The following is a 16,645-nucleotide window of genomic DNA, read 5'->3' as shown; positions in this document are numbered from 1 at the left end:
GCTCCACCACAGCGAGGTGGTGATAAATATAATGAATACTAATAAACATCTACTCATTCAGCACATTTAGCCAGCTATTAAGATTTCTTTTTTCTGATAGATAATCAGATTAATTAGATTAAATGATGTCCAGGAGAGGGGAGAGATATTTGCCACATAGGCTAAACTGGGAATATAAGAATTGTCAGCTGGGAACCCCACAAGAAGCTGCTCCACTTTAATTCATCCATTTTTCTCCCTGCCACTGTATATGGACTGGTCTGACTGGTCCAGCATCCTCAGCCTGCAGAAGCTGGAACCAGTCCTCCCTTATTCTGCTCCTCTGCATCCTCCTGGAAAGCCAGTGGTGACTAAAGCAGGGCTAAGTAAATCCTGGGCCAGCTTAAGAAAAGCTTGTCTGTGTTCCTGAAATGCACACGTCACCTAAACCTTGCTTAAAACACACTGCTGTGGGAAACCCAGGGCTATGATTTTTCAAAGCCTTCATCAGCTGCAAATAACACCAAAAAACTCAGTTGCCACTTGGGCTTGTGCATTCCAAAATAGTTGGATTGGAAGAAGTGGAAGATCACTGAACTGTGTGTATGGTCAAGAGAGTCTCCCCCAGCAAACCCAGCATCATCTCCAGTAAAAGCTTCTGTAAAAAGAGTAGAATATCCACTTTTTGTGCCGCTCTGAGTACCTTAAAAATCAATCTCCTTCTGAATACAAGATATACCCTGCTGTAATTACACTGGTGAAAAGCTGCCTTATTATATATTTTAATATCTGAGGTTGTGTGGCCCAATGGGTCACACAAGCCACCAGCAGCCTGGTTTGTGCTCTATTCCAGTTACAAGTCATGTCACTGTTGCATGACTTGATTTCCTGGTTTATAAAATGGTGGTTATTCTTCTAATTTCCTTGATAAAACACCATGAGACTACCACCACAAAAAGCTGAGACTCACCATACTCACATAAACACATCTGTGCCAGAGCACAGCTACCTCTATACCTGTGAATATATACTCACTGTGTGAAAGACTGAGATTAGCAGATTATTAAATCAGAGGGGACTGGAGTTAATGCCTATAAATAGGCTGAGTCTAAAACAACTGGTGTGCAGCGATCTACATTCTCACCAAGTGTGGAAATTGTTCATCTGGCTGGTTAGGCCATCATAGGAAATGTCAATTTGTGAAAACTTTGGGGAATGAGGCTCCTATTCTGAGACCTAAGTAAGAGCCAGGCTGAAAATCTGACTCCTGTTGTTGCTGAGCTGAGCGAAGGGAAATACAGCCCCGTGTAAATGCAGTCTCTCTTGGCTTGCTTGGGGAATAGGTGCCTTTTGCAAGTTTACTCCAATGGGACAGAAAAGAGAAATTATTCTGGGAAAAAATGATTAGGACTTCTTCTGCTTCCTTCCTGCTTTTGGGGTGAGCTGGTTTCATCTCTGTTCATGACATGTGAGTCCATTTACCAACTCTCTTCTGCGACTACTGCTTTAGGAGTTGTCCATAGCAAATGCCTTTGGTTACCAGTGCCCGCAGGCAATGCTGATGTCTGACCCGGCTTTGAGGCAGCTCCTCCTGGGAACTCCACCTGCCTGTTCTCCATCACCCCATGGGCTGGGACAGACCCCTGTGCTGTGAGACCAGAGCAAACAGCAGGGCCAAGTGTCACCAGAGGTACCAAGCGAGCACAACCTGCTTAAGGGAGATGCTGCAGATAACCCAGACAAAACTCATCCACAGACAAGCCCAAGTTCATGTCTGTTGGAGAACAAAAGACACAGGGTCTTCACATCTATTGTGGCCAGGAAGACTGCCTAAATCCATGTGCCCTGTACTGTTGGGCCAGGGGAAAATAGGATGGAATGAACTTTCAGGGCATCCTCCAAGATAACAATGCCTTCTGACAGCAGATGGGGAGAGCTAGGCAGGTTCAGATCAAAGATCTGAAGGCCAGGTTGAACTTGGAAGAAGCTGGAGGAGACCAAGTCAGAGATGAATTTTCTGCTTAAAAGCAACTCCATAAGAGACTCTAATCTGTTCCCATTCCTCGCAATCAATCGGCATTAGGTAAACACACTTGGAAATGTCGAGCACATGTAAAATGCCATTTCGTCACTCAGGTCAGGGTCTGAATGCATGGGCTTCTCCTGCCACTGGGATTTTGGCTACTCAAGCACGGCTCCACATGGTGTTCACTGTCACCTACATAACCTTCCTCTGTCCTGGCAACTTTTAAAGGCTGAATTGACTGTTCAGAAAGCTCCTCTGCTTCTCCTGGCAGTTTCCATAGCTCTGTCCCCCTGACATGCTGTAGTGCCTCAAAAAGTGCTTGGGAGTCCCATGTGGCAGCCTTCAAATTCCCAGCAGGGCTCTGGTCTTCAAAACCAGCCTCACAAACTGGAGTCAGATCTAAGCAGCTGCACTGGAGAAGTCAGTGCGGAGCTGCAAACACCCTTTTAAGCACGAGTAAATCTTTCTTCCGAGTCTGTGTCTCTCTGCTGAACATGGGCACTACCCAGGCACTCAAAGTCATGAGGCACGCAGGGCACATTGCCAGAAAAATAGGCCAACGACTTTCCTTGGCATAGTGCTTGAATAAGACCATGCTTTCCAAAACTGATTCTTGGCTCTTATGGTTGGCAAAGTCACATGAATGCTCTTGTGCCTTGGTCTTTCCATCTGCAAAATGGAAGCATTTCCAAGAGGGCTGGAATTGAACCCCCTCATGCTCTTAGGACACCTTGAGCTCTTGCTTTGTGCTAGCCCATGGCTGGTGGGTTGACAGTGGAAAATCAGGCAAGTCTCTCCTCTGTGCTTCAAGCTACTTGCAAAGGGGCAGAAGAGACATGACCTGTCTGAGGTAAAGGATGATGGCAGCATGAGAAGAAGTGGAAAGAATGAACCATCCACCCATTTAGGAAGGGTCTCAGCATGATATCTTTTAGCAAGATTTGTGACAGTAAAAATCCTAGTCACTTCCTAGGTGGGATTTGATACATTCAGGAGAAGGTTTGTATGATGAGAGTGGTGTGATAACACAGGCCAGGAGTAGATGACCTTGGAAGACTCTTCTAGCGTACATTCCTGGCAGATTTACAAGACTGCATTGCTGTTGGTGTGTGAGAAATGGTGTTTCTAGCAGAGACAGACCAGAGTCTGATGCCCAGTTTCCAAGGGGCTGTAGCATGTAGGCAAAGAGTTTTTCAAGCAGTCCCATGAACAGAAACAGCTTGGTCCTTCCTTCTCCTGAGTCAGGAGTGTTTGAGCCATTTCCTTTGCACCTCAGTTGAAAGCAAGCTTTCTGGTATGCTGAAGATGTTCCTCTTGTTCCTTCCTGATTTACAGGGTGTCCTCACACCATGTTGAGCATATAGAATTTTTTTCTCATTTTCGCCATCAATACAGTGCTAGAAACTTGTCTAAGCTGGAAATGTCTGAGGTCAAAAGCCCTCTCATTTATAGGAAAGTACAGGGAGAGCAGACTCAAGAGCTTGCTTTGGGGTGCTCTAGGATTATTACTATGACTTGCTCAGAGCACAGGGCTAGCAAGCACACAGGGCTTCTCCAGCGGTCCAGAGAGATTCACAACAGCTCACTCCATTCCAGGGCAACACTGGAGTGCTTCCAGATCCGAGGCTTCGGAGGACAGATGGGCTGGCATGTCTTGTTGTACCCCATGTTTCCCCACCCTGGTTCACTCCCAGCCCCAGGCTGGGATGTGACGAGCTGTCTGTCAGACAGGTTTGCAGAAAAACTGGCTGTAATGCAGGCATGTGCTGAAGCAGATCCTCCTATCCCCCTCTGCTTGCACCAGCACCATCCTCAGCCTGGCTGCTCTGCCAAGCCAGATGGCATCTTCACCCTGGGGCACCACGTTGGCAGAGCCCAAAGAACAGACTGTCTGCAATGAGGCTGACATAGGTTCCTCCTGCAATCCGCCTGTCATCTACCTTGGTTTTGACTTGAGGTTTTCTTGTTATCACATCTCTCTGTTGTATGATGCATGCTTGAGTCTTATGGGATAGCACCTAAATATATCCTCTGTGTAAGAAAATCTAAGTATACATGGAAAGTTTTATAGCCCAGGTTGTTTCCAGCTCACTGTCTAAACGATCTGCATCCTAGAAACACAGCAGGCAGGATGTTTGCTTTTACAGAGAGTACCCAAGTACCTATAGGAGAGTGACATTGTGATAAGGCAAAGGTCACGGTAGTTGCTTCAGCAAAAGGTTGAACTGGCTCGGTTACCAGCTTATACTGAGGGCAGAATTTGGTCTGGAGAATTTACTTGAGTCCGAAAAGTCCTCCAGAGCGATCCCAGTGAGTACAAGGCAGAGAAACATTGGGAGTGGTTAGTGTGCTGACGTGCCACTTGCTCAGAGGTGCTCTGCTGCTCTTCAGGAATTGCTTCTGCCATGACCAGCCATTCCTGACTCCCCTTCCCTCTGAGTCCTGAAGACATGGAGAAGTATTTCCAAACCTGCTCCAGCATCCTTCCCTGTTGGGCTTTTCTCTGACAGTGCTTGCCTGAAACACAGTGGCGTTTGCTGTCCTACATCATGATTTTAATTTCCCAGCTTTAAAGAGGTCATGAAGAAAAGGCTGCATGAGACATCTCTGCTTTAGGGATGAGTAGTTTCAAAGTGGCCATTCAGTTCCTGACTCCAGATGGTGAAATGAGATCAGTGGATACGCATGTTCTCGTTACTGTCGGCAAATATCGCACAGGATGGAAACGGATCTCCAATACGGTATTTCCATCATTCTTGAAGTCAGTGGTGATGATGCTGGTTTCATCACTGCCCAAGAGGGTCTTAGAAAATCTTCCTGTGTTGATGACACTGAACCAAAACCTTCATCATCAGCATCTCCCACATTTTGTGAGGAGTTTGCAGCCTAGTCCTCATCCTGCTACTGATTTCTAACCATGCTTTGCTGCAGAGACATCTAAGCTTTCATAATGAAAAGCCAATTAAAGCACACCATTAAGCGCAGCCTTTTTCCTTCCTTGTCCAAACCTATCTGCCACAGAAAGGACACAACCACTGTAGTGCAAGTTGGCAGATGCTGCTAAAAATGGGAAAGATAAGATGCATAAGTAAATTATTGAAATGCCAGCCTGAAGTCTCAAATGGGACCATAGCAGACAGGGTCAGACATATGTGGCCTCTTACCCACTCGGTTCCCAGCGCTGCAAAGCCACCTGAACTCCTCACCCAGCAGAACCAGATTAACCACTTTTTATAGAAGCTGGCAGTGCCTGAAGTTTCCAGGCTGCTCATTTGGACACAGCAAGTCCTCAGCACGGAGAACAGAGGGTGTTAGAGGAAGAACCATTGGAGGATTGTCACTTTGATTTAACTTCACATGTGCACATGTCTGGTGCCTACAGACAGAGCTGTACAGTTCCTGGAGAAGGGAGGTGAAGGAAGAGAGACAAAGATGTGTCTCAGTGATGCTGGTACAGGTTTGCTGCTGATTTATGGGCATCAAGAGCCTGCACAGGATCAGCGACTCAGGGAAGAGAGCCTCTTTGACCCTCCACTATTCTCACTGACACTCAAAAACCCCAGGGTGGGATTTTAATTAGCGCATAGAGAGGGAATGGCAAGAGGAAAGCTGAAAGAAACACTGCACTGAGGAAGGGGAGAAATGCAGATGGGGAAGAGAGAGGAACAGAGAAGCTGTAAAGGGTAATTTTCCTGCTGACTGACGGTGACACAGCTATAAGACCCTCAATGTATTAAGAGTAATGCAGTGCCACACAAGAGTCTTGCAGTCAGGGCTTCTGCTGCCTTTTTAAGATGTGCTCCACTTTGTTTAAGAATGAAAGTTTCCTGCATTTACCCCTCATTTGTGAACCATAACAATGGCATAGTGGAATTTGAAACTGTGTGTGCTGGACCCTTCTGACGTACACAAAATATGGGTTTTTTCCTCTAACAAATATTCCTCCCTCAACATGTATTTCTTCTTGTTATCTCTAGATAAGGAACTCATCAAGAAGATGTAGCAGCGTCGGGTCTCTGTGACAACATCCTTGCAATGTGATGTATCACAAGATCATCATCAGAGCACGGTGTATAACTGTTTTTTTTTTCTTTTTTAGCCAAAAAAATAATCAAACTATGGAAAAACTTGTGTCTCATTTTCAGTTTATAGCTATTTCCCCCCTTAAAAATACATATTAAAAGACCTCCCAAAGAGTTTTGGAGCAGTACAATGGGGATTTTAGCAATGCTTATGGTCACTGGAGAGCGGGCAGGACCCCCTGTCTGAGGATGGGGAGGTCGAGGTACTGTGAGGTGAAGTGAATTGTGTCCAAGCTCAGAAAGCTTAACAAACTGGAAATAGCAGCCAAGAAGCTATGCCAGCACCTTCCTTGCAATCACCAGACCACGTTCTGTGTAATAACAGTGCACACAAGCAAACACACATTAAGCCTGTTCCTTCCTTCTCTTGGGATGTGGAGGAATCGTGTCCCACTGCTGCGGTTGATAAAAGCCTTCAGAAGTCAGAGAGGAACCCAAATTCTTGTTTCATTCTGTTTTGGAAGAACTTGTAAAGGCTGGTTTATAAAACCTCTTGGCAACTTTCCAGACCCCCTCGTCACTTCTACAGCACCAATCAACCCCTCCTTCTCTGGAGACCACACTTCAAGTTGCCTCAAGACATGTCAGTAGTGACCTGGATGCTTTCCATCACAGCTCATGAAAATATTTGCACCAATTCGAGTCTTGGTAATGCAGGTGATGAAGCACTGAAGAGCACAGTGCATTTTCACTTCAATGCAAGGTCTGTTGAAGGCACCAACGTTTCCCTGATGTTGTGTCACACGATACAAACACAGGGGTTGGCATGAAAATTGCAGAGGGGTGAATTGTTGCTCAGATGACAGTGGACAGGAATTTGCCTGCAGAACAAGGCTAATCTGAACGCCACCAAGAGAAGAAAGTGTTATCTGGTATTCATCTCTCCAGTCCAAAGGGAGGACGGGCGAGGTGGTCTGAGCTTCTTCTTCCAAGATGTAGTGGCACAGACACAGGGTTAAAACATATCTTGACGTAGTTGCTACATGTCTGGAGCCCTGCATGGAGCACAGTTTCTCCATGGCTTCCCAAGACCTCAGCACCAGCATCCCCCTGCCTTCCTCCTCTAACCATGTCTGTCCTGGGCTCCCACCCTGACTCTCAGTACGAGGATGCACAGCCTCCAGGATACCTTTGCTGACCCCAAAATAGAGTCCCCATCCCTGCAGCCCTGCAGGTCCCACTCTGGGCAGGGATACAACCTTGCCAAGGGTGCTGGGCAGAGCATTTTCTGTGGGGAGCCTCCAACCAGTTGCCCAGAGGCACCTTGCATTTGTTGCCTTCCAAAAGCATTATCAGATTCAGGTTATTTTTAGGCTCTTTTCCTAAGGAAACAAGATTAATATGATCACAGTTCAAGCACACGTGTGTATACTACGTATGAAACAGTGTACCTCTGCATTTGTCTCACTCAGATATTTTGAATTCTTTGGGCAATATCAACTAAGTTTGAAGGAGCACTATAAGGTGTTGGGGAAAACAGCCGATTGGACAGAGGAGAAACAATATAAGTACTTCCAGCAAACTCCATCCTGGGGTGTATTAGAAGGGGGGTGGTTAGTAAGTCAAGAGAGGTTCTCCTGCCCCTCTACTCTGCCCTGGGGAGACCACACCTGGAATATTGTGTCCAGTTGTGGCCCCTCAGTTCCAGCAGGACAGGGAACTGCTGGAGAGAGTCCAGCGCAGCCACCAAGATGCTGAAGGGAGTGGAGCATCTCCCGTGTGAGGAAAGGCTGAGGGAGCTGGGGCTCTGGAGCTGGAGGAGACTGAGGGGTGACTCATTCCTGGGGATCAATATGGAAAGGGGGAGTGTCAGGAGGATGGAGCCAGGCTCTTCTCAGTGACAACCAGTGATAGGACAAGGGGCAATGGGTACAAACTGGAACACAGGAGGTTCCACTTAAATATGAGAAGAAACTTCTTCCCGGTGAGGGTGGCAGAGCCTGGCCCAGGCTGCCCAGGCGGGTTGTGGAGTCTCCTTCTGTGCAGACATTCCAACCCACCTGGACACCTTCCTGTGTAACCTCATCTGGGTGTTCCTGCTCCATGGGGGGATTGCACTGGATGAGCTTTCCAGGTCCCTTCCAGCCCCTGACATTCTGGGATTCTGTGAAATAAAGGCTCCCCATGCATTTGCCTTTCCCGCATGTTCAAAGCCTTTTTGGCCTTGTGGGTGCTGAGAGGGAGACGCTGGGTAGCGGCGTTAGAGCCAAACCTGCTTTGCCGGGAGGTGGAAAGGGGCCCCCCGGGGGATCCCCCGGCACGGAGCTCCAGATGAGGGGTGGGTGCGGGGATGAGGGGGAGACCGATCCGGAGGTGGGGAGGGAGGGCGGGGGCGAGGCGGGTCCGGGGCCGGCGGGGGCCGGCGCTCGCCGCCTCCCCGAGAATAAAACGACAGCGCCAGAGCCGGGCGGGCAGAGCGGAGCGGCGGCGCGGAGCGGAACGGCACGGACCGTTACGGCGGGGACCGTTACGGGAACGGCGCGGACTGGACGGGTACGGAGCGGCCGGGCCGCGCTGCGGAGGTGAGAGGGGCGGCGGGGCTGCCAGCCCGCTGAGCCGGGACAGGCTGCGGGGAGGAGGGTCCCTTCGCTGGCCGGTGCGATGCTGGGGACGGCTCTGGCTCCTAGCTGAGCCGGTGTCCCCGCCGGTGTCCCTGCCGGTGTCCCGCTGCCTCTTTGCCCGGTCCGGGTTGGGGCGTTGCAGCTGCCAGCAACAGCGCTCCGTGCATGAGGCGGGCGGGGGGGAGGCGGCTTTGTTGTTGTGTCCCCCCACACACCCCTGCAAACTCCCAGCCCTGCTCTGTGCAGCCCTCAGCCCCTGCCACCCGTAATAAAGGGACCTGGCTCCAGGTTCCTGCCTGGTCTTCCTGTAGCAGGGGGACAGCGGCGTGGGCATGTCACCAGAGAAAGAGACTCAAAGCCACTGCAGGAAAGGATTTGGGAAGCTGGAAGCCATGTGGACCTGGCTGATCCACTTTCTGATCCTTGGCAGAGGCTTGCCTGAGTCGCTTCTTGTTCAAAACCGACTTTCCCTGAGCATCCCGATGAGCTGGGAGGAGGTGTGTGGCTGTGAAATGCAGGCTTAGCTTTCCCCCATACCCAAAAGTGCCCACAGAGTTTTATCTTTGCCCTTTAGTTTATCTGAAATTTGCATTAGGATCCTTTTGTGCTGTTCCTGTGAAGCTGTACAGCAGGACACAAGGATGGGCCAAGACTTAGTATTGTTTCTTGGCTGCAGGACCAGTTCCCGGGGGGTACAGGCAGCTACTGCCAACTTCAAAGCAGCCCTAGGGCTGCACTAACGTTACACAGGGGAGACGGCAGAGCTTCAGGCCAACCCTGCCCGGCAGTTGGGGACAGTGCAGGGAAAACCCTTTTCTCCATGGTCTCCTAAATCCCTGCATGAAGCATGGTTTGGATCAGGAGTCTGTCTGCTGTGCCAGGTTTATGTAAGCGCTGATTTGCGGTGTCAAGAGATGGCTAAGAATCAGCTTGCCTTTGGAAAATGTATAAATATATGGCATCTGGCCCAAGGCTGTACGAGTAGCCCAGTATTTGTCTTGGTCCCAACCCTTGGAGAGATTCTGCCATCTCTCACCTTCTCTCAGCTTGGCCTTGAGTCTCTATCAAGTACTTTCCAGGAGCAAGGATGGAGCAAGAGTGCCAAAAGGCACTGTCACTCTGTCCTTTTTAGTGGCTGCTTTTCTGGCAGACCTGTGGGTGCTCCTTGTATGGGACCATAAACCCCCTCTCCAGTGCACCGGTTCGGCAGGCGGCACTGCTCCATAATGCAGTCCTCCCCAGCACACTTGGCAGCTCCTCCTGACCGGCAGGATGCTGGGCCAGGCAGCTCACCGGTCAGACCCAGGGTGGGACAGTCCTGGCTTTCCTGTTGTTAACATCGGTATAGTGTCCCTGCACCTTCCTTGGCAAAGGTGCTGAGCCCCAGCCCTGGGAGCTGACTGCCGGGAGGGCTGCAGGTGGAGACAACGTGTTCTGACCACAGACAACGCTTTTCCCTTCTTGTGGCACGGAAGGGAAAGCGGTGTTAGCTAATGCTGCTTATTCCAGGAACCAGAGATTAGGGAAGATAACTGACTTCTAGACTCCTGGAGAGACAGCGGCCTGATCCTGCACTGCTTGCTGCCCCAAAGCAAGTGCAGTCTAGCTTGGGATTGGTGGAACGGTGAGCTGCATTTGCTGGCAGGCTTAACATTGGCATGTTGCCGCTTTTTGTTGCAGGTGGGAAGGCAGCAGTAGATCATTATGGCCCTGGCAGACAATGGGGGCTGTGCCAAACCCAGCGAGGACTTCCCTTTCCCCGAGATAATTGAGCTCAATGTGGGTGGGCAAGTCTACATCACCCGTCACCCCACCCTGGTCAGCGTGCCTGGCTCACTCCTCTGGGAGATGTTCACCCAGAAGAACGTCCGCTCCCTGGCCCGTGACAGCAAGGGACGTTTCTTCGTGGACCGGGATGGTTTCCTCTTCCGCTACATCTTGGATTACATGAGGGACCAGCAGCTCGTGCTGCCTGACCACTTCCCAGAGAGGAGTCGCCTGCAGCGAGAGGCTGAATATTTCATGCTGCCGGAGCTTGTGAAGATGTTGGCCCCCAAGTTCAGCAAACAGAACTCGCTGGGAGATGACCCATGCCAAAGCGACCCAGAGGAAATCTCCCCCAGCACGGATGCCACCCGCAACCTGACCTCTGCCAGTGCCATGCTCCCCAGCACCGTGGCTGGTGGCCCTGGGGGTGTCACCGCTGGCATGGGTGCTGCCGGCACCGACATCCGCAGGGCAGGTTTCATCACCATCGGCTACCGGGGTACGTACACCCTGGGCAGGGACAGCCAGACAGATGCCAAGTTCCGCAGGGTGGCACGGATCATGGTCTGTGGCAAGACGTCGCTGGCCAAGGAGGTTTTTGGGGATACCTTGAATGAGAGCAGGGACCCGGACAGGCCCCCGGAGAGGTACACCTCCCGGTACTACCTCAAATTCACCTTCTTGGAGCAAGCCTTTGACAAACTGGCTGATGCTGGCTTCCACATGGTGGCTTGCAACTCCACAGGCACCTGTGCCTTCGCCCATGACCAGACAGATGACAGGATCTGGACCTCTTACACCGAATATGTTTTCTACCGTGAGTGACACCAAAAAATAAACACCTCGCAAACCAAACACCAACTCTCCCTTTCCTCTCCTGTGCCGGCTGTTGACTAGAAGGTAGACAGACATCCAACCCCTGAATCCCAGCAACCCCCTTTTGCCTCCTTTTGAGTTTGTTCTTGGTTATTTTTCCCCCATTCCTTCCTCCACGTTAAACCTGTTTGACTCTTCCCTGTAGCAGCTGCTGACCAACAGCCTTCTTCCCTCTCTCCGACTTCTGCAGTAGCCGCCTGTAGCTCCCAACCCTCCCTGGATGTGTGGACTTGGACTCTGTCGTGTACGTGTTTTGGGTGGGAGGGAGGGATACACTGAACTGTGCTCTGGGCTGGGATTCCTGCAGCTCCCCGGGTACCTGCTGCATATGCTGTATTTGATCTGCCAAGGGGTTCAAGTGGGAAAGTGTTGATTTAAGGACATGGAGAAAGGTGGGAAGCTGAGAGGAGGGTGGGGGTGGAAAGATGAAGCCTGGCAGCACGGATATATTGCCATTAGCCCATGTAAGCAGCTTAGCATTTAGACTGTCAGTGCTGGGGAAGGTTAGATAAAGATGCGCCCTGTGTTTGCAGTTCTGATTCAAAGCATGGCTGCTGCTCTGGGACGCCTTGGGTTTTTTTTGGGGGGAGGGCACTGGGAGGGGGTGAATAGACAAATGCTCTGTTCATGCACATGTTGGGGGGTGGGGGGGTGTGGGGAAGGCTTTACATGCTCTCGGGTGTAAAATGCTTATACATCTCCCAAACTGGTTGGAGGTCTGTCAGAAAAAAGTATCTTTATCTCTCCTTGAGAGCATGATAGCGATGTGGGCTCAGAGGGACAGGTTGTGTTGCTCCAGTGAGTGGCAGTTGGGCTCAGCCACGACTTCACAGGTTAAAGGGAATCTTTGCCCACCACAAAAATCTTTGCTATTTCAGCAATCTCTTGTGAAGGTCTCTGCAACCCCAGCTCTCCACGGCCTGCCTGTGGGCCTGGGGCTGGCTGCTGCTGCTTTACCATGCCTGGGCAATGTGTAATAAAGGAACAAAAACAACTTGCCTTCATCTTCGTGTGCAAAGGAGGTAGCGCTGGGTGTGCGCTGTGGGCACTGGGCTGTTGTGTGAGCAGGAGAACAGCGCTGGCACATGGGCAGGAGCGATGTGCTGTACTGTACAGATTCAAGTGAAGAGAAGGAAGGAGGACAAACTTACTGGAGCCCTCTTTCCCTGCTCTGACCACCCCCCTTCTCTCTGAATCTTTGCTCCCATCCCAGCTGGGCAAAACTGCAAAGCAGCACATCCCTGATGCCAATGGTGTGGTCTAGAATCATCTGCTTGCTTGCAGACCAGCCCTGGGTGATACATTCATCTCCATCACTCAAGCAGAGCCTTGTGAGCTCTGGACCAAGGTGTCAGCCTGCAGATCTCAGTGCCAACACCTGCAGGAGCACTCATAGGTGACCTCCGTCCCCTGATGTCCCAAACCGCCACCTGCTTGCTCTCGTCTCCCTCATACCCCCCATCCATCCCTGGTCCTCCACCTCTGGCTGCTTCCCCAGCAGCCCCTGTGAAGCTCTTGGTGCAGGGAGCTAAAGGGTCATCTCACCAGCCAAAAGGACTTTTCCTCTGGCCGTTCATTTGGGAGGAAGGCTTGCAGCTGTTTTCCCAAGAGGCAGGAGGGCTGCAGCCTTCCAGCATGCAGGGCAAGCAAAACTTCACCATGAGGCAGTCCCTGAAGAAGGGGAAGGCGAAAATGGTATTTTTATAAGGGCCCGTTCCTCATTGCAACAGCACTTTGAAGAGGAAATGCCAACCAGCTTTAAAAAAAAAAAGGGAACTTGAGCTCAGTGCGGAGAGAGAGGCTGAAGGGCAGAACCTTTTTAAATAAAGGAGGAAGGGAGATGCACTCCACGTTTGCTTGTATTTTTTTTTTTTTTAATTAAAGTTTTTCTGATCATTATTAATTAGGACTGACTGGAAAAAGAAATTACTGCCTTGTGAGAGACATGGGTGTTCGGAAGTTTGCTTTTCCCCCTGGAAATGAAATGAAAAATGGATCTCACAGGAGCAAGCATTTTTCCTGAGGGAGAGACCATAATGGCAAAGTCAACATTTAGGTGGTTTTGATCTGCCAGGTTATGTGATCTGGGCCGTTTAACCCAATACACCAAGTGTAATATGATCAGAGCAGAAGAGTTTACTTTTGAATCATTTTAGAGTCTGATGGTTTTCATGAAAACTGATACTTTGCAGAAAAAAATACTTTCGTTGAGATCCATCTCAAAAAAAAAACCCAAACCAACAATTTTGGGTTTCTTTCTTTTCTTTGCATATGTATAGTAATGGACAAGTGTCCTTTTGCTGCTGCCCGTGGCTGGGAGGAGAACCTGGTCAATTTGATCCATGGTGGCATGGAAAAGCCATGGTTTAAGGTACTCATCCTCTGATCAATCATGGCAAATCAATTGACCTGGGGGGAAAAAAAAGGCAGCGGATGGCTGAAGTGAGTTGTGAAGCTCTCCTAGTCTCCAGGGCTTCAAGGAGACGGCACAGAAGGCACTTTCCTGATGTCGCCTGTTTTGCTGGCTTTTCCTGGGAACACACCTGCATTTCTGTGTGTTTCCAGATCTCGAGGTGCCTGCTGGACCATGGTGCTCTGTCTCTACGTTGGGCTCATTCGAAGCACCTAGGCCTACTTAGCTACCCCTGAGCTTCTCATCTCCCACCATCCAGGATGTCCATAGGCACTCAGGGGTAAAAACAACTCTTGTTCAGTTTCCTTCCCTCCTGGATGTTGGTGATTTTTCTCTTCCCAAGGAGGTGGTGTGACCCTGCTCTTCAGGCACTAGTTTCTGCCAATGCACGACTGGTTTAAGTTGATGCTCCCAGCTAGCACAGAACCGTGCACCAGGTAGAGGCACCAGTGGCAGCACCCTGCTCCTATCTAGGAGCTGTAGGTGAAGATCGTCTGCCTGCATGGCAGGTCCAGGGCTTTGGAGAGGAGCTGGCTGCCCCCAGATCGGCCATGGGTGGCTTTGCTCCAGTGTAGGAGGGCTAGCACCTCCAAGGATGGGCACACAGGCAGTGCACACCACTAGGCAAGCCAGAATGGGTTTCATGTGCATTGGGGGATTACTCACATTGTCTGCAAAAGCCCAGGGCCAGGAGGGATCCCTGTGATTCTTTTAATCTGACCTGCACAGAGCACTCATCGGCTTTTCTGAGAGGAGCCCTGCTGTGAGTGAGAGGTGGGCGCTGTGTCTAAGGTAGAGCCTGATACCAGACCAGCCACCAGCTTGGCCTTCAGGATAGTTTTTAGGGTAGCATAAAAAACCCGAAACCTCCCAAGGTGTCTCTGTGTGGCATCAGGTCCTTCATGGAAGAGCGTGGACCACAGTGGGGGAGAGCGTCCTTTGGGAAGGTGTCTGGTCTCGCTGCAAAGCTCAGCAGCTGCTGACATCACCAGAAACCAAGGAATGTTTTCATAAAGGGGGTTTAAGCTTTCAAAGCTCATTTTCCCTCTGAGGGGTAATGTAACTCACCCTTTCATTTAGAGATCCCCAGAAAATCTTCCATCCCAAAATAACACCCCTTGTTCAAATGAGGCAGAACATGAACTTGGGCTGGGTCTGCGCTCCCAGGCGAGCACCCTGCCCGCAAATTGCTGGTTACTCACTCGGCATCTCATTCTGCACAAACACTGCAGGAACTGAGCTTTCCCCATAAGGAGAAGCCAAATCCCATCTGTCTCCATCAGACACTTCTGCCACCCTGAGAGAACATCTGAAAACATTTTATGTCTGAGGTCTGACTTCAGCCCCTCTCTAAGGAAACCCTATCTGGTCCTACCCTGCCCTGAAATTGAGCTCTCCCCATCCTGCCAGCAGCCATAAGGATGGAGAAGATCAATACTGGAGGACTGGGAAGAGGATGAGCAGGATCCTGCGGGGTCCAGAAGATTAGAGAGGCTAGAAGGGAGACACAGAAAACTCTGTTCCCAGCCTAGACATCCCGTCTTGCCATGAGAGACCTGAGAAGCCCAGGCTGCTAAGCACAACACCAAGATCAAGACTGACTAGATCACAGTGTTGAAATAATGAAGTACTTACTGATCAAGAAGAGAAAGGGTAGAAGCAGCAGTATCTGGAAGCTGGATCCAACCCCTTCTACTTTGAAAAATAAAACCCCAAAAGCTACCTTTAACAGCATGGGTATTTGCTGCTGAGAAAAACCATCAGAGAGACGAGGGTTCTCCATTTCTTGGTGCAGAAACTGCAGCTTGGATGCTTTTCTCTAGGAAGGGGTTTAACAGAACAAAGGTTTTAAGCTCAGTTTAGCAGCTGATACCAGTTGGCTGCAATGCACAGAGGATGAGACAATCTGCAGAGCAATGCTGTGCTCTGGTCAGCCACGAAGAGACCTCTGGGCCTCCTTCCTGGGGCCACAGGAGAAGCAGGAGAGGGAACGCAGCTGAGCAGTGATGGTTTGCGTTTGCTGGAAGTCCCAGGAGCCAGAAGATGCTTTGGGTTGGGTAAGCTGTTCCAGCAGCCGGTGGGGAGCTCTTTGCCAAATGAAGCTTGTTCAACCCATGCTGACAATTTGTCCTAAGCTAAAGCAGGTTAGACTTTGTGACTTCATGACATGCATGAAGTTTTCTTAAAAGGCGTTTGCATTTTAAAAAGTTTTGCATAGTTCTAGGTGATGGATGGCTGGGAGTTATCATCCCCCCTCCTCTGGGAGAGCTGTACAGTATCTGACTGAAATATGTTCTTGAAAACAGACTAAACCAGATTTCATCTAAATCATAGAGTTCACAGTACAACCCCTGCATCCCAGATGTCTGTTCTCTCTCCTTCCTTACCCTTCTCCAGGCTAGACACCCTAATGCACAGTCTGCTTTGCCAACAACATCCTTAAAGTGACCCTAAAGGGGTCCCCAAGGCAGCAGGACAAATATGCCATCAGAAATAAATTTTCTTCCTGCTCACAGACTATTCTAGAGCACAGAAAACTTAACTCAGCTCCACAGTTCCCTAGACTCAGGCCAAAATTCGATGATGCGCTTCAGCAGGAGGCAGAGAAGCACACAGCAATTATGGAGGACAAACACAGCTCTTTACTGCATATTGTTAAGTGCCATCCTCTCTTACAGTTCTAATCAGGGACACAAAAAGCCTCTCCTGCCAGCAGCGTGAAGAAGAGCATTTGTATGGAAAGCACAAATCACCTGGCTGGTGTTACTGGAGGAGCTGTACAAACCCAGCTTTCCTGGATTAATTTAGGAGCTCTGGCAAAGGCTGATCAGGGCCAGCAGGCGGGGATGAGCTGATGTTGGGTGCATTAGGAAGAGTGTGACCAGCAGGTCAAGGGAAGTTATTTATCCTCCCCCTCTGCTCTGCCCTGGTGAGGCCACAT

The 16,645-nt window shown here is 50.1% G+C and overlaps 1 protein-coding gene across 2 annotated transcripts; it reads left to right on the top strand.

Moving 5' to 3' along the window:
- Positions 1–8,433: 8,433 nt before the first annotated feature.
- On the top strand, positions 8,434–12,285 carry LOC102098935 (BTB/POZ domain-containing protein KCTD12-like). Of its 2 annotated transcripts, none has more exons than XM_065028044.1 (2): positions 8,434–8,580; positions 10,329–12,285. In XM_065028044.1, exon 2 carries the CDS (start codon positions 10,353–10,355, stop codon positions 11,238–11,240), a length of 888 nt encoding a protein of 295 aa, XP_064884116.1. In that variant the 5' UTR covers positions 8,434–8,580; positions 10,329–10,352; the 3' UTR covers positions 11,241–12,285. The 2 variants fall into 2 exon arrangements, with proteins under 2 accessions (XP_064884116.1, XP_064884115.1); XM_065028043.1 differs by having other exon boundaries at positions 8,461–8,609.
- The last annotated feature ends 4,360 nt before the right edge of the window (positions 12,286–16,645 follow it).

Source organism: Columba livia, chromosome 12, assembly GCF_036013475.1.
Source record: "Columba livia isolate bColLiv1 breed racing homer chromosome 12, bColLiv1.pat.W.v2, whole genome shotgun sequence".
Lineage (NCBI taxonomy): Eukaryota > Metazoa > Chordata > Aves > Columbiformes > Columbidae > Columba > Columba livia.
This window is presented reverse-complemented; position numbering and strand designations above follow the sequence as displayed.